Source organism: Anabrus simplex, chromosome 1, assembly GCF_040414725.1.
Source record: "Anabrus simplex isolate iqAnaSimp1 chromosome 1, ASM4041472v1, whole genome shotgun sequence".
Lineage (NCBI taxonomy): Eukaryota > Metazoa > Arthropoda > Insecta > Orthoptera > Tettigoniidae > Anabrus > Anabrus simplex.
This window is the reverse complement of record NC_090265.1, coordinates 1,515,600,370-1,515,623,528: the sequence shown is the minus strand read 5'-3', so window position 1 is coordinate 1,515,623,528 and position 23,159 is coordinate 1,515,600,370. Positions and strand designations below refer to the sequence as shown.

The window sequence follows — 23,159 nt, the reverse complement described above, 5'->3', positions numbered from 1 at the left end:
CCCTGCATCTGCTACTTCGGGATGGTGCTGTTATCTATGGGCGTCGCCACCGGGTGGAGCCGTCACGCTCGGCACCGCCACAGAGGATTCGCTGCGACTGGTGTCAGCGGTATGATCATCCATCTGGTGCCTCCTGCGTTCAACGAAAGGTATGCGCCATCTGTAGCCAGGATCATAACACCTCTGCATGTCCAAATAAGGCTACACCTATGTGTAAATTGTTCTCTCCCTCACCCGGCCTTATCTTATAAATGTAAGGCCAACCCAGCTCCTAACCCCTCACAATCTGAATCTATCATCCCAGTTATTTCCCAGGATCTCCCCACTCCCGATTCCGCTTCCACTCTCCTCTCCTCCAGCTCTGAAAATATAATTTGCTTCATGGCGATAATACTCCAGAACATTCTACCCTTCAACCGTCCCCAAATCCTGACCCAGATCCAACTGGCAGCGCGATTGGTATTCAATACCCATTTGGATGAAGCTTACTCGGGAAACAACATGCATTTTGCATTAGCCTTTACTTAGCTAATGGTAATTAAGGCCTATTATGCTAACATTCGATCTGTCCACTCCAATTGCGCTCCATTGGATCTCTCCCTCTCCTTGCACGACCCTGAAGTTTTTATTTTAAACAAAACTTTCTTAACACCTAAGCAACAGCTACATTTTTCCCAATATCACCTCTTTCGAGCAGATAAACCCGGAGAAGCTCGAGGTGGTGTGGCTGTTGGCATTAAAAATTACACCACTACTAAACAACATTACATTTCCTAACTATTTTTATGAATATTTAATTATTGAGACTTTTCTCCCTAATAACCCCTTCCTTGTCTTTGCAACACTCTACCTACCCCCTCGAATACCACCCCCTATCAATTTAATTAAGCATATAGATAATACTTTTCAAAATTATATCTTCATTGCTGATACAGTATTAATATTCATTCTTATACAGTTGCACAACAAACAGAATTTGATACTTTAATTTCTAAACTTCGGGGCATACAAATCCCCTTTCCCTTCCCTACCCGCCCTACTTCCAATACTACCCCTGATGCCCTTATCATATTACCTACCTTAGCTCCCTATCCTACCATCGCCCAATCATTAGCTTTAGGTTCTGACCATACCCCAGCCCTCATTACTATCCCTACTATATTCTATCAAAATTGCTTGACTACTTCTCGACCCCCACCTACTAGACACTATTCACAAACAAACTGCACTGACTACATACAAACGATTACAGAACTAATTACAGACTCTCTACTTCCCCCTTCTATTCCCAACCTTCTCTCCCTCACAATACGAGTAGAATTGGCTCTTACTAGAGCAGATCAACTTCATATACCACTTAATCAAAAAGGTCTGGTCAAATGTTCCACCTTTACAATACTAAATTTTTAAAAAAATTATTTGTTCTTAATCTTAAAACTTTTTGTGATGATGACTACAGGATGGATGAAACATGTTATGTTATTTTTAAATGTTATTTAAATAAATAACATTTTTTTAGTATTGTAAAGGTGGAACATTTGACCATACCTTTTTGATTAAGTATATGTATGATAATACAGGCTTTATAATGAAATGTATTTAATGCAATTTTAATTCATATACCACCCAACCAACCACCTATTCCGCCCAAAGCTCTTTCCCTACTTAAACTCTCTCATGACCTCTATCGTTCATATGTACAAACCCGGGACGCTAGAACTTCACAACACCGACAAACCTTGAGACATGCACGCTCTTATATCAAGGCTATGAAACATAAACAGTGGACAACAGCCTGTTCTGATCTTTCTAATATGGACGACTCAAGAAAATTCTGGACTACTTTTTGACGCATGACACAAACTAGACCACCCCTCCCTACTTAACCCATCCATACCTCACCTCACCCCCCTTTGAATGACAAAGAAAAAGCTGATGTATTTGCTCTCCAGTATACGTCTTTTCTCCTTCTACTAACCCTTTACATGACCACCCTGATGGATCCACCATATCTCAATACTTTCAACCTGATCTCCCCCCCACCTACAATCATAATTTCTCCATTTTCCTACTATTGATTACACACACCCTCTTAACGCTCCCATCACTCCACCAGTAATCCTTAACTTTCTCCGAAACCGTTAAAACACAGCCCACGGAAGTGACCATATTACCTACTGCCATATCCGTGAAGCCCCCACGATCCTTATCAATATCCTATCCAGTATATATACTGCCATTCTCTACATCAGAGTTAATCCCAAACACTGGGGTAAAGCAAACATCCTACTTTTTCTTAAGCCCAACAAACTTCCCTCCGACATTCACTCTTATCTCTCTCCTAACAGTCATGTCCAAAATATTTGAAGGTATACTTACTAAAGGAATGTCAAAATACTTACATTCATCCACTCCTCCCAAGCTGGTTTTTGGCCTCATTTCTCCACACAGGATCACTTCTTTCATATCGCCTCCTCTTTTACCACCTACCTTAAAACTCATCGACCCACTGCATTGATAAGTGTGGATGTTGACAAAGCTTTTGACAGTGTGTGGCATCCCAGTATATTTTACAAACTTAGTCACTTACCCCTCCATACTACTATACTTTGTTTCTTTTACAACTACCGTAACTCCTGCTGTGCTGATGAACTGATCCACGGAACCCACTACTTCACCTTCCCCATCACATCCGACTTGACTTGCCCAAGGCTCGCCCCTATTCCCCCACTATACTCCTTGTTTATGTAAGATATTCCTTATCCCCATGCCCCCTTACCGTTATATCACTGATGACCTTGTGGTTTTATCCATCTGCCATAACCCTGCTTCCCTTCAATCCAAACTTCAATAATACCCCACTACTTTCGAACTCTGGCTTAACACCTCAAGCCTCTCCTTTAATCTTACTAAAACCCAATTCATGATTTTCCGCTCCAAATCACGCATATGTCGCCCAACACAAAGTCCGCTTAACCATGTACACTGACTGACAGAGCAAATGCAACACCAAGAAGGAGTGGTCAGAACTTTATGCCAATTGCAGGGTAGACTGACGTCACTGAGGTATACTCATGATGTGAAATGCGCCGCTGTGCTGCGCACGTAGCGAACGATAAATGGGACACGGCGTTGGCGAATGGCCCACTTCGTACCGTGATTTCTCAGCCGACAGTCATTGTAGAACGTGTTGTCGTGTGCCACAGGACTAAGAATGCCAGGCCGCCGTCAACGGAGGCATTTCCAGCAGACAGACGACTTTACGAGGGGTATGGTGATCGGGCTGAGAAGGGCAGGTTGGTCGCTTCGTCAAATCGCAGCCGATACCCATAGGGATGTGTCCACGGTGCAGCGCCTGTGGCGAAGATGGTTGGCGCAGGGACATGTGGCACGTGCGAGGGGTCCAGGCGCAGCCCGAGTGACGTCAGCACGCGAGGATCGGCGCATCCGCCGCCAAGCGGTGGCAGCCCCGCACGCCACGTCAACCGCCATTCTTCAGCATGTGCAAGACACCCTGGCTGTTCCAATATCGACCAGAACAATTTCCCGTCGATTGGTTGAAGGAGGCCTGCACTCCCGGCGTCCGCTCAGAAGACTACCATTGACTCCACAGCATAGACGTGCACGCCTGGCATGGTGCCGGGCTAGAGCGACTTGCATGAGGGAATGGCGGAACGTCGTGTTCTCCGATGAGTCACGCTTCTGTTCTGTCAGTGATAGTCACCGCAGACGAGTGTGGCGTCGGCGTGGTGAAATGTCAAATCCGGCAGTAACTGTGGAGCGCCCTACCGCTAGACAACACGGCATCATGGTTTGGGGCGCTATTGCGTATGATTCCACGTCACCTCTAGTGCGTATTCAAGGCACGTTAAATGCCCACCGCTACGTGCAGCATGTGCTGCGGCCGGTGGCACTCCCGTACCTTCAAGGGCTGCCCAATGCTCTGTTTCAGCAGGATAATGCCCACCCACACACTGCTCGCATCTCCCAACAGGCTCTACGAGGTGTACAGATGCTTCCGTGGCCAGCGTACTCTCCGGATCTCTCACCAATTGAACACGTGTGGGATCTCATTGGACGCCGTTTGCTAACTCTGCCCCAGCCTCGTACGGACGACCAACTGTGGCAAATGGTTGACAGAGAATGAAGAATCATCCCTCAGGACACCATCCGCACTCTTATTGACTCTGTACCTCGACGTGTTTCTGCGTGCATCGCCGCTCGCGGTGGTCCTACATCCTACTGAGTCGATGCCGTGCGCATTGTGTAACCTGCATATCGGTTTGAAATAAACATCAATTATTCCTCCGTGCCGTCTCTGTTTTTTCCCCAACTTTCATCCCTTTCGAACCACTCCTCCTTGGTGTTGCATTGTCACTGTCAGTCAGTGTATAATACACCTCTCATTGAAACTAATCAACTAACGTACCTCGGAATCAAATTCCAAAATAACCTTAAATGAAACCTTCATCTATCCTCAATCCACCGTAAAGCCCTTACCCGCTTCCGATATACCTGGGTACCCAAACCCCCACAAATCATAAACTGTGACTGTAGAAGTGTATGATCCCCAACTTAGGTTAGGAAATTTTCGTAATACAATTTGTAATATTAATGTAGTGAAAATCATATAATTTTGTTACTTTATAATGTAAAAATGTAATATTGTAAGAATAATTTGTAGTAGGGAATTTTGTATCTGTGTATCTTTATATTGGTGTAACTTTAATTTGTGTAAGAATCTCCACATGGCATGGCAGTGTTAATTGCTCAAGAATGTGCAACACGGAAAACAGTGGCTATATCGGGAAAGACGCTTGAAGTCAGTTGAAAATGTTGCAACAACGTAACTTGGAAACCCGGGGTACAGCCAGGAAGTATAGGCTGAAGATTGGAATTGATCAATGTGGACGTACATGAGTGGACGTTCTATGTCACATCAGCCGCTCGATAGCCAATGAGAGGGCTTTGTTTCAAGCAAGGTTGGATTGACCGAGTGATGCATATGCCTGTTAGGGCGTTGCTACCCGTAAACTTTTCGGGACGCTATAACCACTTGCAGCAAGCCTATATATACTGTAAGTGTGTACACATGTGCGTCAAAGATTCTAATTTTATTCTCATTCAACACAGGTGATCCTATGCTACTGTTCCTCAGTATACATTACAGAGTGAGCACTCTATAATAGGGAACATGCATTATCTGCGGTTCTAATTAAAAATATGCTAATCTGATTCAAAATTTCATGCAGAATTTAAAAATGTGATCAGAATGTACAAATAATAACTCCAAACATGATAAAAATCTAAATTAAAGTACGAAAATGTCACGTGACGCAAATACGCGATCTCATTGGTCTGACGTCATCGTACAGGTTGACTGAATTAGCAGACGAAATAACACAATGTGCTGTGAGAAGCAGGATACACTTTGCGTATTTCTACTTTATGTTAGTGTCTGGTATAGTTAAATTCGAGGTCTATACATTGGATAATAATCTGAGTGGTATATTTTAGACTTAAAATGAATCCTGCGTAGACAGTGAGGCAGAAAACTTATAAATGGTGTATAGTTCCGATGTGCAATAGCACATCGCATACCATCCCAAATAAATTGTTTATAAATGTTCCAAAGACGCTAAAACTAGGGAGAAATGGATTTTGGCGAGTCGGAGAAATGCTGGTGATATATCAGAAAAGTCTACAGTTTATTTTTAGATCATTTTAACGTAAGTTGAATTTGTTTGAATTTTCAATCACATTTCCATGTCAGCTGTTCTAGTGGTAAAATTTAAATTTTAATGTATGAAGCTTTAATTAAATGCTTCAATTACACCTTGGAATATGAAAGTAATAAACAGTGCATTAATTAATGCTGATTATTAAAGTATTCTCCAAACCTAACCTATGTTTTGGGTGATCCATGTCAAGGTAATAAATCAAAGGATTATAAACCATATTGACAGCTCTAATTATACCAATTTATCTTGGCATGCGATAGTTATTTATGTCTTTATTGAAGAGCTTACATTTGTAAAGAAATTTAGGCTATAGCTAAATACTCTATAATATAACAAAAAATAGGCGTGTACATCATGAAAGAAAACAACGTGAATTTAACAAATGTATATCTCTACACAAAACCAATGCTTGTCTGTTGGGGTCTTATAAGTTAACAATGCTCAATTATAATAAGATTAATGAAATAAATAATATAATAGCACAAGGTGAAAATAGTGATGTTGGTGTTTAAAATATTATCCAACTTAGCCTAAGTTTTAGGTTATACAAGCCAAGTCAATAAACCAAAGGGTAAAAATACCGGGCGATTTGGCCGTGCAGTTAGGAGCGCTCAGCTGTGACCTCGCAACCGGGAGATAGTGGGTTCGAACCCCACTGTTGGCAGCCCTGAAGATGGTTTTCCGTGGTTTCCCATTTTCACACCAGACAGATGCTGGGGTTGTACCTTACTTAAGGCCATGGCCACTTCCTTCCCATTCCTAGGCCTTTTGCCGACGGTGCGACATAAAGCAAAAGAAAAAAAAAAGTAAAAGTCACAGTCACAGTACCCAAAGACATTCCTGTATTGAACGACTAAAATGTCATCAAGACACTTTTCTTGCGTGATAGGCTCAGCTTGTTAAAAGCCAAATGTAATTAATGTTATTGGCTTTACGCCCCGCTAACTACTTCTATGGTTTTCAGAGACGCCGATGTGCAGGAATTTATTCCTGCAGGAGTTCTTTTACGTGCCAGTAAATCTACCGACACGAGGCTGACGTATTTGAGCACCTTCAACCACCACCGGACTGAACCAGGATCGAGCCTGCCAAGCTGGGGTCAGAAGGCCAGCACCTCAACCGTCTGAACCACTCAGCCCGACTTGTGAAAACTAGATGAAGTCATATTTACCTTTATCATGTTTAACTTTTTCCCTCCACCAAGATATTTAATGTTTCTCTTTCATGGGCCCCGGAAGTGGGTAGGCCAGTTGCCCCAACCATAAATATATATTTTTTCGGAAATTATAGGTTATAGACCTATAGTACTATGATCTTTCTTTCCTTCTTTCTTTCTTTCTTTCTTTCTTAATCAGTTTATCCTTCAGGTTTGGTTTTTTCCTCGGACTCAGTGAGGGATTTCACCTCTACCCATTGAAGGACAGTGTCCTGGAGCGTGAGACTTTGGGTATGATGATACAACTGGTGAGGAGGGCCATTATCTCGCCCAGGCGGTCTCATCTGCTATCCTCAACAGGGGCCTTGTTGGAGGATGGGAAGATCGGAAGGGATAGACAAGGGAAGGAAACGGCCGTGGCCTTAGGTGCCTGGAGTAGAAGAGGGAAAATACGAAAAACCACTTCGAGGATGGCTGAGGTGGGATTCGAAACCCATCTACTCAGTTGACCTCCTGAGGTGGAGTAGACCCCGTTCCAGGCCTCGTACTATTTGTTTTCAACTTTCATGGCAGAGCCGGGAATCGAAACCGGGCCTTCAGGATGGCAGCTAATCACATTAACCACTACACCACAGAGGCGGACTAGTACTATAATGCTACCTATATGTTTATGTTAGTGCTGAAATCCGATTTCTTACTTTACTAATGTTGAAAGTCCGAATATGTAATGTTATTCTTTAATATGGGAATCAGTCTAGAAGGAAATGTTGAAAGTGATGTGATTTCTATCCAGGTTCGTTGTTATCCTAATATTATAAGTTGCAGTACATTGCACGTATATAAAAGATGCCACTTACAAACTTGCTTTTTATCCACGAATTTCTGCGGCCATAAAAGTCACTATTTTTCAAGAATGACGACATCTACACATGGTAGATTGTCTGACTGAGCTGTTTTGAACCTTTCTTCTGTCGTTTTGAAGTTATTCGCGATCACGTATAATAAACAATCGGCTTTTAGTAACGGCTGATGCACAATGGCTGGTAGAGCTGCATGCGGTACTGGATCGTGATGTCACAGCGCGCCGCTTACGTCAGAGGCAATTTCACTCGCCTTGCGGAAAGGCACTTTTAAATATCTTTTTAATGGTAGAAAACAAGGCAACTTACCACAATGTAATACGTTTACGTACTATTTCATTGGTGTACTTTTCAAAAAAAATATCTTTGAAAATCATGCATGTTCCCTATTACATATGCATACAAGTTTCGGGTGTGCATTCTGAAAAAGACACCACTAAGTGTTTATTTGTTAGTCAAACTCTGTTTTATTCTTCTATGAGATAATGTACAGTGGGTGTGATGGTGTATACAGCATGCACATTCTGGAGTGGAGATGTTGTGCACAGAAATAATTCTTGCTAGAGGAAATCGTCGGCTGAGTATGCAGTACTTCAGTTGGAGAAACGTGAGTGGCCACATTAACGGTTTTTTTTTTTTTTTTTTTTTGCTAGTGGCTTTACATCGCACTGGCACGGCACAGATAGGTCTTATGGTGACGATGGGATAGGAAAGGCCTAGGAGGTGGAAGGAAGCGACCGTGGCCTTAATTAAGGTACAGCCCCAGCATTTGCCTGGTGTGAAAATGGGAAACCACGGAAAACCATATTCAGGGCTGCCGACAGTGGGGTTCGAACCCACTGTCTCTCGGATGCGAGCTCACAGCTGTGCGCTCCTAACCGCACAGCCAACTCGCCCGGTCAAGGAGGAATTAATCTCATCATCATCATCATCATCATCATCACCACCACCACCACCACCATCATCATCATCATCATCATCATCATTTCCCTTTATCCAGCTGTAGCCGGGTAGGGGCAAATATGGTTCCTCTCCACTTTCTTCGGTCTTTCCACCACTCCTCCTCCAACACTGTGTCCCAGTCCAGGTTTCTTTCTATAATGCTGCGTTGGATGGTATCCTTCCATCTCAATCATGGTTGTCCACGGCCTCTCCTTCCTTGGATTTGCATTTCCATCACCTTTTTTGGCATTCTTTCGTCGCTCATTCGCTTTATGTGCCCAAACCATCTTAGTCGGCTCTTCTCTATTCTGTCATTCATTTTTTCCACTCCAATTTCTTCCTGGATTTTCTCATTCCTTATTTTGTCTCTTCTATTCTGTATCATACTCCTCAAGAACATTTCGGCTGCCTGTATTCAACTCTCATCCTTCTTTGTCATTGTCCAAGTTTCTGCTCCGTAAGTTGTTATGGGTACGTAATACATCTTGTACATAGTATCCTTTGCTTCCGTTGGCACATCTTTGTCCTATAACATGTTTCTTACACTATGATAGAAACAACTTCCAGCTTGAATCCTTTTACTAATCTCAGCATCCAGTCGAGCATTCTCCATTAATTCACTCCCCAGGTATTTAAACGTTTCCACTACTTCCAAGGGCTTGTCTGCAAGTCTAATCTGACCTTTCCCTTCTTTCTCCCCTCTAGTCATAACAAGAGTTTTACTCTTTTCTACACTTATTTTCACCGGGCGAGTTGGCCGTGCGTGTAGAGGCACGCGGCTGTGAGCTTGCATCCGGGAGATCGTGGGTTCGAGCCCCACTGTCGGCAGCCCTGAAGATGGTTTTCCGTGGTTTCCCATTTTCACACCAGGCAAATGCTGGGGCTGTACCTTAATTAAGGCCACGGCCGCTTCCTTCCAACTCCTAGGCCTTTCCCATCCCATCGTCGCCATAAGACCTATCTGTGTCGGTGCGACGTAAAGCAAATAGCAAAAACACTTATTTTCAATCCACATACTTCAATCTTCCCATTCACCACATTCAACTGTTCTTGAACCTTCCTGTCGTCTTCTCCCCAAATCACAATATCATCTGCAAATAACATCATGTTCATTTCTCTTCCTCCATATGCTGCTTTTGCCGTTCTCATGATGTCATCCATTACTATTGTAAACAGGATTGGTGATAGAACACTTCCCTGTCTCAGCCCGCTAGTGATTTTGAACCAACTTGTCCTGCCTACTTGTGTTTGCATGCAACTACAACATTCCTTATACAATGCCATGATCATTTTTATTAATCCCTGTCCAATTCCTTTTTGCACCAGACTGTCCCAAACTTTCGTCCTAGGGACACTGTCATATGCCTTTTCAATATCAATGTATGTCATCACCATATCATTCCCGTACTCCCAATGCTTTTCCATAGTTGTCTCGTAATGAAAATGGGCTCTATTGTTGACCTTCCACTTCTGAAACCAAACTGATTTTCCTGTATCTGCTTCTCAACCCTCAACCTTATTCTACTTTCCAGTATCCTTTCCATTATCTTAGCAACAAGGGATATTAGAGTAATTCCCCTGTAGTTCTTCAAAACTTTCTTATCACCTTTCTTGAAAATTGGGATGATTATTCCTTTTTGCCAATCCTCAGGGACCTCCTTATTCTCCCAGACATTCCTGAGAACCCGGTATGTCCACTGCAGGCCTACAGCTCCAGCTGCCTTTATCATCTCCACTGAAATTTCATCTATTCTAGCAGTTTTTCCATTCTTCATCTTTCTTACTGCCATTTCAATTTCATTCATTGTAATTTCTTTATCCATTTCTTCGTCAACTAATTGCCTTTCCTGGTTGTCCATTGAATGACTGTCATCCGTTCTTATGTTCAGCAGCTTCTGAAAATATTCTCTCCATCTATTTCTTATTTCTTCTGGCTTTGTTAAAATTATGCCACCTTCATCCTTCACAAATCTGGTGTTTACTTGATCTCTCTTTTTGTTTCTTAAGATACCATACAGTAATTTCTTGCTGCCCTGCGTATCATCTCTCAATGTCTGTGTGAATAAGGCCCAGCTTTTCCTCCTTTCTTCCTCCACTACTTTCTTGGCCAAATTCTTTGCCTCCACGTATTTTATTCTACTTTCTTCAGTCTTAGATGTTTTCCATGCTTTCCATGCCATTTTCTTTTCCTTCACTTTAATCTATGAACTTTTAATTAGGAAGGTCCAGTCTGGTGGCACAGTTGTGGCAGATATTGCCAAACTTAAGGAATCTTTAGAATTTCCCATTTGTATCCCGGTATTTGGGGAGAAAGATATTGATGAGGTTCTTTCCACAATCACCGACAATACCACTGAGCCAGCATCAGTTGTTAGTTTCTTTGAAGTAAGCGATCCTTCCACTAATCAACTTAAGGGGGTTCAAGGTAGATTATTCCATTTTTACAATAGGGCAAGGGACCTATTGTCTCTAAAACTAAAGGATGATCATGCTAAGAAAGCTAGTAACTTGGTCGAACACCTGTCTGACATGTCTAATAGGGTTAGTCAACTGTTGTCTGGGGCTGCTAGTACTAAAACTGACCATGTTCAGACTGTCAACTTAACAACAGAAGAGGACTCTAGTAGGTCTATTGAGAGTAGGAAATCGGTGGTTCAAGAACAAACATCTGCCCCAACGGAACAAGTGTCCGATCATTTAAAACAACTTCCAACCTTCTTTATTAGTAATGCAGTGTCTGAACCCTCTCAATCTGCAATGCCATCCCCTTTATTTTGCCAGGTTTCAGCAGCTTGCCCCACCCATTAGCCATGTTCTTAAAGGCATATCTGATTCTCGGTAAATTCTACTAATGAGGTGATATCCTTCTTAAGATTCCTTGTCGAATTTCAATATCATGCTTTGGTATTTGCTCTGTCTCATTTTCAAATTATACAAATTAATTACTCTTATTCTGTAAGCGTCCTCTCAGACAAAACTGTGAAAGCAATAGCTGACAGATGTTCTATTGAAAACTTCCATGCCCATCTTCTGGCTAAATTTATTCCAGCTAGAGCTATGTCATCGTTAATACAGAAGTACTACTTCTGAGTACAGAGGTTGTACGAGAATTTGGCCAATTTTATTCAAGACATAAAATTCTTTATGCAGGTATTCACTCTCCATTTTCCCAAAGATCAATTTGTGCAAACCATTCGAAGGAATTTCTCCACCTTATAGGTCGTACTTATGTTTTGCTTCTCGACCTCAAACTTTCGCCGAACTTGAGGCAATGGCAGTGTTAGCTGAGGGAGTGAGTTACGCTGACACCTTACGAGTCACCAGGGAGCCCCCTCCATCAACTCTCAGTTCTCAGCCACCTTCTCGCCGAACCTTCCCTACACGCAAGTGTTATGCATGCAGATTGACAGAACACCTTAGGAATAAGTTTCCTTGAGTAAAACCTAGTGGACCGAGCTCGATAGCTGCAGTTGCTTAAGTGCGGCCAGTACACACTATTTGGGAGATAGTAGGTTCGAACCCCACTGTTGGCAGCCCTGAAAATGGTTTCCCGTGGTTTCCCATTTTCACACCAGGCAAATGCTGGGGCTGTACCTTAATTAAGGCCACAGCCGCTTCCTTCCCACTCCTAGCCCTTTCCTGTCCCATCGTCGCCATAAGACCTATCTGTGTCGGTGCAACGTAAAACAACTAGCAAAAAAAACCTAGTGGAACTAGGAACGGAGCAGGCCCATCCCAAGGTTGTTTTAAGTCCGGGTCATTTTCCCATCTAGCAAAAAATTGCACTTCACTTAACAGCACACCTTTCTGTTCAACTTCTGGTGCTGCCTCAACCAACTTAGGTGATAGGAAGTGACTCGTGTCATCGGCTGAGTCACCATGTTCAACTTCCTGAGGCTCAACCCCCCGTTAAATCAGGCACTGAACTATCGAGGAAGATACCCTCTCTAATTTATCATTTGAAGGTCCTATGGAATGCCTTAAAATTGCTTCTGAGACCCCAGGATTCATGCCATATCTTAAAATGGAGGTTAATAACGAACCTGTTATGATGCTATTAGATTCAGGGAGTGTTAGCTCTATTATTTCTGAGGAGTGGTACTCTAACTGAAAGCCAGTTGTAAATGTTCAAACTATTGTTAGTCTTCGATTAAATGTGTTTCAGCAAATTCTTCAGAAATTTTAGGCTTTATTTTTCCTAAAGTTTGTATCACAAATTTACATGGAAAATTAAGTTATTTGTAGCTAAACAGTTGTCTTGCCCAGTAATACTGGGGGCCGATTTCATGTCTCATTCTGGTCTTGTGCTTGACCTTCAGAGCAAGTCGTGCACATTCAAATTTGATAGTATTGTTAATATTCCTCTTTTGAAATGCAATTCTGTGTCATTTTCATTTATTTCACCTACCCAGAGTGAGATGTCATTAGATCTTAGGCATCTACCCGAGGACCAGGCTGAAAGTATTCAAAGGTTGTGTCAGTTTTTTCCTGACATATTTTCAGAAAACCTTGGTGTCACTGACCTGACTGAGTATAAGGTTGAGGTAACAGATTCAATTCCCACACGATTTCCTCCATATAGGCTACTTCCACCTAAAATGAAGGCTCTTAAAGAGATCAAATGTTAAAAGCCAAGGTTGTTTAAGGCCTGTCATCAATTTCAGAGCATTAAACCATAAGGTCGTGTGACAATCAGTGCCCCTTTCTGACCTTCATTCATGTTTTTCATGGTTTCGTAAGGCTAAGTTCTTAACCACCTTAGTTCTTAAGCGTATAACAGATTGTGCTGGCAGAAGAATCCAAACATCTGACGGCTTTTGCCACTGATTGGAATTTGTATGAATACAACCGCGTGCCTTTCGTGCTCCCCACGGGCACAGCTGTCCTTACTAGACTGCTGGATAGGGTCTTCTCCGACATAAAATTTGAATACCTCATCATTATCTTGACGATGTCGTGGTGTTTCCTAAGAGCTTTGAAGAACACTTAGATCATCTTAAGGAAGTCCTAAATCACCTTCGTAAGACCAGGTTGACCATTATGTTATCTAAGGTGGCATTTACTAAGCCTTCTATGTCTTTCTTAGGGCAAATTGTGTTGCCCGATGGAGTTTCTATCGACCATTCTAGAATGCAGGCTATTCGTGACTTCAAGCTGCCTAAGGACATCAAAGAAATCACTAGGTTCATCGGCATGGTGAATTTCTTCAAGAAATTTATTCCTAACTTTGCCAATTGGCCGGCGCCCCTAAACCTACTTCAGAGGAAAGGTGTCGAGTTCAAATAGGGGCCATCGCAGCAAGATGCTTTTGAAGATTTTAAGTTAGCTCTTTGTGACGCCCCAGTATTAGCCAAGTACTCCGTCTACGAATTAGAAGGACTGGCAGTCCTTTTTGCCTTGGAGAAGTTCCACCCTGTCAAATTTGAATTAGAAACAGACAATCAAGCTTTAAGTTGGGTCTTAGATGGCCTCGCCGTACTGGATATATTGCCCGTTGGGCAATCAGAATTTCCGCTTTTCAATTCGTCGTGTGACACATTAGATCAGAGAATGAGGTCGTGGATGGATTAAGCCACATGTTTTCTAGTGACATTGAGTCCAGTTCTTCTCCTCCCATGCCCATCTGGTGTTGGTGCCATTTTGACTGATGCCCCTATGTTGTTTCGTGATATCAAGAAATATCAGCGGGAAGATCCAGTGCTAGCTAGCTCCTATTATGGAAAACCTTTCTTCCGGGGAACATGCTGTCCCCTATGTGCTGAGGAATGGGGTTTTGTGCTACCCTTTGAGGCACGATCAGAAGATGAAAGTACTTGTTCCAGCAGTTCTTGTGCTCATGATCATCAAGTACTATCATGAGACCCCATTAGGCATTTAGGCATCTTCGAAAGCAGAGAGAAAATCGGAGAAATGTTCATCTGGAAGAGTATGGATGGCCAAATCAGAGAAATGGTTAAAGCTTGTAAATCTTGCTTGCTTAGTAAGCCCATCTTGTCTACTAAGTGAGGGCTATTTCATCACATCAAGCATTTCGCCCCATGGAGCGTTCGTATACAGACTACGTCGGACTCTTCACTCAATCAAAGGGAACGGGAATAAATTCATCCTTCACTAGATTTTCATGGTTATTTCCGACTAAGCTGGCTACAGCTCATTCTACCCATTCTTGCCAGTGGCTTGCATATGCTAACACCACTCAAGTAGATTTGGTGATTGATGATCTGACTACAGAATCAACATTTACCAGTTACTGATTTGCAATTGAAATTGTAATGATTAGCAGTGATGGAACTAACAATTCTATGAATATCAGTACAAGAAAGAGTCTGGATGATGAGCATACTCCAGATGCTAAGAATTTAGAGCCTAATTTATTTTTCAGATTTTACACTTAGTTCATCCCAGATTTGAATGTTAATTGTGTGTCTGTGCATTAGTTCTCAAATCAATTGTGTGTTTTTACATTTGTTGAGCTATTAGATGTATTACATTAAGGCCGAAAGTAGTCCCTAGTTAAAAAAAAAAAAAGATATTTGTTCGTGGCATCGACCTCTGCAGATCTATTGCCACTACTTTCATCATATGATAGGAGCCTGCGTGTAAGTGTAATTGCGGAAGTGTAGAGTGTTGAATGTGAGAAAAGGAACGTTAAGGACAACACAAACACCCAGTCCCCAGGCCAGATATATCAATAATTTACAATTTAAAACCCCTGACCCGGCCAGAAATCAAACCCAGGGCCGCCGGGTGACAGGCGGACACGTTGCCCCCTACACCGCGGGGCCGGACAGTCCCTAGTTTAGTAATGTAATTCAATAATATTGCATAATATAGTATTGAAAAAGGTGGACCATACAACATTAATTTAATTATTATTATTGCAATTCTTTTTTATCATCTCAGCCTTACCCCGTGTTATACAAGGTTTAAACATAAGAGTTTCATTTTTGGTCCGTATTGAACTGAGAATGGAAGATAGGAAAAACTAGAAAGGTTCCACCTTTTCAATACAAAAATGTTATAGGTTTATTTATAACATGTATTTGCACTTGGGACTAGTTTCTATATTCATCCATGTTTTTATCTCCTTGCAAGATTTGTATTGTTTAATGTAACACCTTGTGTAATATGAATGCCTACACACTGGCCTATTTTCCCATTTTTTGGCTGATGATGACGCCAACACAGCGTCGAAACTAGTCCCAAGTGCAAATACATGTTATAAATAAACCTATAACATTTTTGTATTGAAAAGGTGGAACCTTTCTAGTTTTTCCTATCTTCCATTATACAAGGTTGGCGTTAACTTCTGTAATTTTCTTCCTCCAGATGTTCCTGTCCCAAGTTTCTTTTCATTTCCAGCCTTTCCTTATCAGGTCTTCCATTATTTTACACTCCAATGAGGATATCATGTGGTAATTACTTCACTTACTATCCATTACTGACAAATAATAGTAATTTCAGCATCTTAGATATTCAGTAAGAAGTACAAGTAGCATGCTTAAATTTAATTGAATATCATGATAATTTACTTGCTACTGAGTTTGACAAGTCCCTTAATGCAACATCTACATCTGGATACTGGTAAACAAGGCCAAATATACAGAACTCAAGTAAAAATATTTTATGGCAAAATCTCAAGATTTAAGTATATAATAATATAGAGCCTATGTTCAAAAATGCTTTTAGCAGTATGAAGTATGAGACTGTCTTGTTGGAACAAATGCTTTATAAACATAAGAACAAAATATTTTTAGTGCCTTTATATTTAAGATGAGAAATAAACCATTATAACGAAGAAGTATGATTCTTTACATACATTTCTGTCACATTACTGAAAACGTTCCTTGGGACTGTAAAGTGCATACAAGACAGCCACAAATTTTGACCACAACACATTTCTTAATATTTGTCTCTTCTTTTTTTCTCTCTTCATTTGTGTGTGTTAAGTAAACATGCATGTATGAAGTAAATAATATTCAGGCTGAGTGAGCTTGATTTACGACATTCCCCATTTGTTTCACTCTTTTTGGTTGGTAAGAATGCAGAAATGAATGCTGAAGCTACACTCTTCTCCCTTCCCTGTTCCCATTTCACCATAAAGACAGCGCTCAAAAACAACAAAACTTGTGCACACAGTAGTAGGATCATGATGCTGATATCAGAGCTGTGCATGAGGACAAGTTGCACATCTGGATACTGGTGAACAAGGCCAAATATGCAGAATTCAAGTGAAAAATTTTATGGCAAAATTAAAGTACTTTTATTACAGTTCATAGATTTAAAAAAAAAATTAAAAATTTAAAAAAATATGTAACTGGGGAAGTTTGTGTACTTACTCAGCTGGAAGACACCATGTTTTTGGGAAGAAGTTGTAATCTTTGGGAAACAGCTTACGCATACGATTTAAATTTCTGGCAAGCAAGTCTTTTCGACAAATCTCTAACATACCAGGAAAGTGATTTATTTTCTGAAAAGGAAGAAGTAAACATTATGTTCACTTATATTATACAAGGAAAATATTAGGCTGTCTTATAATTAAAGTATTTCTCAAATACATATATACAGTAAAACCTCACTAGTCCAAACTAATTGGGACCGAGACCAGTTTGGACTGGCAAAAATTCAGATTAACAGGCTTAATTCACTGTTGAATCTTTACAAGCCTAACTAGGGCAGAAAAATCATAAATTAATTCTAGTACAGTATTATATTATACACTTCTTCTTCATTCTTAGGAGGCCATCTCCCTATGCAGGCTGGCAATCCAATTGATTATGATAACTCATGACAAAAATGCTCAAAAGATAAAAGTACAATAGAGTGCAGTATTAAATAATATTGCATAACTAGCAAATGTACCCGTGCTAAGCCGCGGTATTTTACATTGTGTACAGATATCGAAATAAATTACTGTACATGCAGTGAATAAGACTTTTTTAAATTGCATGTCTCTTAGCGTTATCCAGAAACAGCAGGAAGAGGTTCTCATATGTTGTTTTCAATGTAAAGTGCGAGTTGCGGAGTTGTGATGATAACGGCAGGCTCACTTACCTACTGCCATTCACAATCGAGTAGGTAAATTCTCATTACAATGGGTGGCCCCATTACCTACTGCATGGTCACTATCGATTTGGGGAGTTTTCATTACAATGGCAGGCACCATTTCCTACTTCCAGACAGATTACAGTAGAGGAGCTTTTAATATAATAGCAGGCACTTTCCCTACTGCCAGTCAAAAGTGAGTTGTGCTGTTATCATTATAATGACAGGCCCCCTTTCTTAATGACAGTCATACCGTGTTGGCGAGTTTCCATTATAATAGCAAGGCCACTATGCCTAATGCCAGTCACATTTTAGATTGATAGACTTGTTTATTGTGGTGGGCACACTTGTCTACTAACAAACACAATCGGTTAGTGGCATTTTGAACTAAATTGCACGCTCCCTTGATTTCTGCCAGTCAAATCAAGAATGGAATTATTGATTACAATGGAGTCCCTCCTTACCAATGCTAGTTACAAAGGAGTTGGAGATGCATCCCATTCCTACTGTCAGTCAAAGTCGATGTGGAGAGTAATTATTACAATATCATACATCCTCCTGCTTAGAGTCCCTATCGATGTAAAATATTAATTACAGTGGCAAACACACCCTTTCTACATCGTTACAGATCAACTTTAATGAATATATATAGATCAACATAGAAAATATATGCATATTTACAATAATGCAAACCTTCATTTACAGATTAACTGCTGCTAAACTATACATCATATCAACAAATGGACTGTACCATAGACACCTCATTTAGCGGTCTAAATGACTGGTCGTAGATATTTTCTCCTGTCTCATCTATTTATGGGTAAAATTGAGTAAAATAGGTAAGGTTTTCTCACAATGCATTACTTTTGGGTATTAATGTGACAGCTACAAACACAGAATGTAGCTGACGTATGGAAACTGGGTGGGCCAATGTTTGTGTAGAATTAAATGATTCTATCCTTCATTTAAGTGAGTCGAACTCTGAATTATATGTGTAGAAAGAGCAAAATGTACGTATAATCCAGAAATAGAGACAAATCTAACATATAAGGAATAGACATACGACGAAACATCATAGGACCAAAGTTGTAGATCTCTCCAAATTAAATTGAGATTGTGCAATCCATTTTGTGATGCGACTTACCATTTAACCATGAAATACCTCGAAATGAAGGTCAGCCCTAACATTAAAATTGCCTCCAAATTCCTATACTTTTTGAGAATAAAAAATAAAATATTTAAAGATCTTGCAAGCTTTCCGCCGATTACAGCCTAAGACATATAATTTTGCCAAATTTCAATTTTCTAGCTCGTCTGGCAGATTGTGCCTCAATCTTGCTTTGGGGTAGATGGGGGAAAGGGGAGGGGGGTAAAATGAGGACTTTCAGGAAACTAAAGCTAACAAAAATGCAGATGGTCATTATTACACTTGAAATGGATAACTGCATGAAAATTTTGCCAAAATGTCAATGTACAGACACACGGTCATTATGATTTTATTCATATAGATTAGGAATCTGCTCAATGTACAATTACAAGTTCCCGGTGATCAGTCAATGGAAAACGCTATGTAGTGTTCTTTTGAAAGTCAGACTCTGGATCATTCCTCTCTGAGGAAATGCACACTGTAATTTACTTTGTAAGTTATGTGTAATCTGGAGGTAATGTATTGTTGTACAAAGAACTGATTTTGGATAGATGAAACCGTAGGCCAAGTGTTAACCCTTGTTCCTTCTTTGAATAATACGACATGGTTGTTATTATCTATTAATCCCCTAGCAGCCATTTTACATTGTGAATGTGTATAGCTTTATTAACAGAGTATATTGAGGTGACTGGGATTGTTTTTTTTATACAGTTATAACACGTGGTAAATTTATCCCACAGTGATGGTGCTATTTGTTCCCTTCAGTGTTTCAATTTTGCCAAAAATTCGCAAGACAAAACTTCTCTATTTTGTCACGAAAGAGTGACTGAATGGCTGGCTAAGTTTCTAGAAAATAGAACTCAGAGAATCAGAGTAGGCGAAGCTTTATCTGTCCCTGTAATATTTAAGAGGTGAATTCCTCAAGGCAGTGTTATTGGACCTTTATGTTTTCTAATATATATCAATGATATGTGTAAAGGAGTGAAATTGGAGATTAGGCTCTTTGCAGATGATGTTATTCGGTACAGAGTAATAAATAAGTTACAAGATTGTGAGCAACGCCAAAATGACCTCGATAATGTTGTGAGATGGACAGTAGGCAATGGTATGATGATAAACGGTGTTAGAAGACAGGTTGTAAGTTTCACTATTAGGAAAAGTCCTCTTAGTTTTAATTACTGCGTTGATGGGGTGAAAGTTCCCTTTGGGGATCATTGTAAGTGCCTAGGTGTTAATGTAAGGAAAGATCTTCATTGGGGTAATCAGATAAATATTATTGTAAATAAAGTGTACAGATTTCTGCACATGGTTATGAGGGTATTTAGGGGTTGTAGTAAGGATGTAAAGGAGACGGCATATAAGTCTCTGGTAAGACACCAACTAGAGTATGGTTCCAGTGTATGGGACCCTCACCAGGATTACTTGAATCAAGAACTGGAGAAAATTCTAAGAAAAGCAGCGCAGTTTGTTCTGTGTGATTTCTGACAAAAGAGTAATGTTGCAAAAATGTTGCAAAGTAAGGGCTGGGAAGACTTGGGAGAAAGGAGAAAAGCTGCTCGACTAAGTGGTATGTAAATACAAAGTATTGTACATTTCAATACAGACCTAACATGAGAATTATAACGTGTGAGTGGTATGTTAAAAGGAGAACAGACTTTCAATACGGAAAAAATGAGGATAGTCTCTTGCAGTAAATGGTATGTTCTGAGCTGTCATGGAGAGATGGCATGGAATGACATCAGTTGACAAATTTTAAGTGGTGTCCTTAAAAGCAGGAAAGATCACAATTTGAAGATGAATTTGGAATTCAAGAGGAGAAATTGGGGTAAATATTCATTTATAGAAAGGGGAGTTATGGATTGGAATAACTTACAAGGGCGATGTTCAATGAATTTCCAATTTCTTTGCAATCATTTAAGAAAAGACTAGGAAAACAACAGATAGGGAATCTGCCACCTAGGCCACTGCCCTAAATGCAGATCAGTAGTGATTGATTGATTGATTGATTGATTGATTGATTGATTGATTGATTGATTGATTGATTGATTGATTGATTGATTGATTGATTGATTGATTGATTGATTGATTGATTGATTGAAGTTTTGAGCTATATATACACTCATTTAAAAATTTACCTCCCTTTAGACCCCCTTAGTGACGGAATATCCAAAAGTCCTACCTTAACTAGCACCTACATTGTAATATAAATGTATTCTCAAAATTTCATTTCTTTATGTCCAGTAATTTTGACTCGGCAATGATGAATGTGGTAATTCTAAATTCCCATGGAGGGAATTAGATATTTTTCCACCAATAGAGCATATCAAAGATCAGATCAAAAATTAGATGTTGGCTTTTCAGGCGTTTGCTCTATTAACCAGCATTTCGTCTTAGGTCTGACACTAGACTCGTCAGAGTGGGATGTGTCAGACCCTACCCACTGATGCTGGGGTGTATGCAGGTGAACTTATCAGAAGCCTCTTATGTGGCACAGTCTGATAACTGCATACGGGAGATAAAACTCCACAATGGAATTAATGCCCGCCTAGCAATTCCAAATGGTAATACTAAATTCCCATGGAGGGAATTCCATTGTGGAGTTTTATCTCCCGTATGCAGTTATCAGACTGTGCCACATAAGAGGCTTCTGATAAGTTCACCTGCATACACCCCAGCATCAGTGGGTAGGGTCTGACACATCCCACTCTGACGAGTCTAGTGTCAGACCTAAGACGAAATGCTGGTTAATAGAGCAAACGCCTGAAAAGCCAACATCTAATTTTTGATCTGATCTTTGATATGCTCTATTGGTGGAAAAATATCTAATTCCCTCCATGGGAATTTAGAATTACCATTTGGAATTGCTAGGCGGGCATTAAATCCATTGTGGAGTTTTATCTCCCGTATGCAGTTATCAGACTGTGCCACATAAGAGGCTTCTGATAAGTTCACCTGCATACACCCCAGCATCAGTGGGTAGGGTCTGACACATCCCACTCTGACGAGTCTAGTGTCAGACCTAAGACGAAATGCTGGTTAATAGAGCAAACGCCTGAAAAGCCAACATCTAATTTTTGATCTGATCAATGATGAATGTGTCAGTCAGTTAGTCAGGACATGTTCTTTTATATATTTATGTATGTATGTATGTATTCATCTATCTACCTATCTATTATTATTTTTGTTTATTTGTTTGTTTATTTATTTATTTATTTATTTATTTATTTATTTATTTATTTATTTTTAATTTTCTTTATTATTACTTTATTATTACACTTATTATTACCTTATTATTACTCGACTTCCAATCACTGATGGTTGCTTTTCCAACACTGAATGTGGCTGCTAATTTAATTCCACTTTTCCCTTCATCAAGGCATTTTAACACTTCCAAGTTTAATGACACCAAAGTATGTGTTCTCTTGCCTAACATTTTAAAAACAAAAACCCAAGCAGTAAGGTAAACACAGCACAGAAGAGGTAAGAGTTAAGACACATGGATGACACATCACAGCTCAGCGCAAAACTGAATACAGAACTAGCCAAAATGACGGTTGAGAGTCCTTGACTGCTCCAGTGCCTCCTGCGAGTTATGTTATAAGTGTACTGATCGATTTCAACAATTATGCAAAATAATTTTTTTGTGCATATCTATATAAATAAAATTGTAATGACTGTGTGTCTGTACATTGACTATTTTGGCAAAATTTCCACACAGTTGTCCATTTCAGGTGTAATAATGACCATCTGTATATTTTTTACCTTTGGTGTCTGTTTATTTATCTGTTCCAGTATCCAGTATTCGGGAGATAGTGGGTTCAAACCCCACTGTCGGCAGCCCTGAAGATGGTTTTCAGTGGTTTCCCATTTTCAGACCAGGCAAATGCTGGGGCCACGGCTGCTTCATTTCCATTATGTCTATCACCCTTTCCTTTACACACAGGGGCTACTATAGCAACTCGCCATTCATTAGTTATAGCTCCTTTATGAAAACAATAATCAAATAAGTACTTCAGATATGGTACTATATCCCAACGTATTGTCTTTAGTGTATCCCCCGAAACCTTATCAATTCCAGCTGCTTTTCTAGTTTTCAATTTTTGTATCTGTCTGTAAAAGTCATTGTTGTCATAGGTAAATTTTAATACTTCTTTAGTCAACTCACCTATCTGGACATTATCCTTGTCACCAACAATACATACGTCTGACTGAATACTTCTGCCTTTTGAAGATCCTTGCATTCACACTCCCCTTGTTCTTTAATCATT

At 40.2% G+C, this 23,159-nt stretch overlaps 1 protein-coding gene across 1 annotated transcript in view; it reads right to left on the bottom strand.

The window, feature by feature from the left end:
• LOC136879866 (tubulin polyglutamylase ttll6) overlaps positions 1 to 23,159 on the bottom strand; it is a 651,223-nt gene that overhangs the window by 381,066 nt on the left and 246,998 nt on the right. The window contains exon 5 of the mRNA XM_067153263.2: positions 17,039 to 17,169. Within this exon, the coding sequence (XP_067009364.2) occupies positions 17,039 to 17,169 (131 nt within the window). The remainder of the gene's footprint in view (positions 1 to 17,038; positions 17,170 to 23,159) is intronic.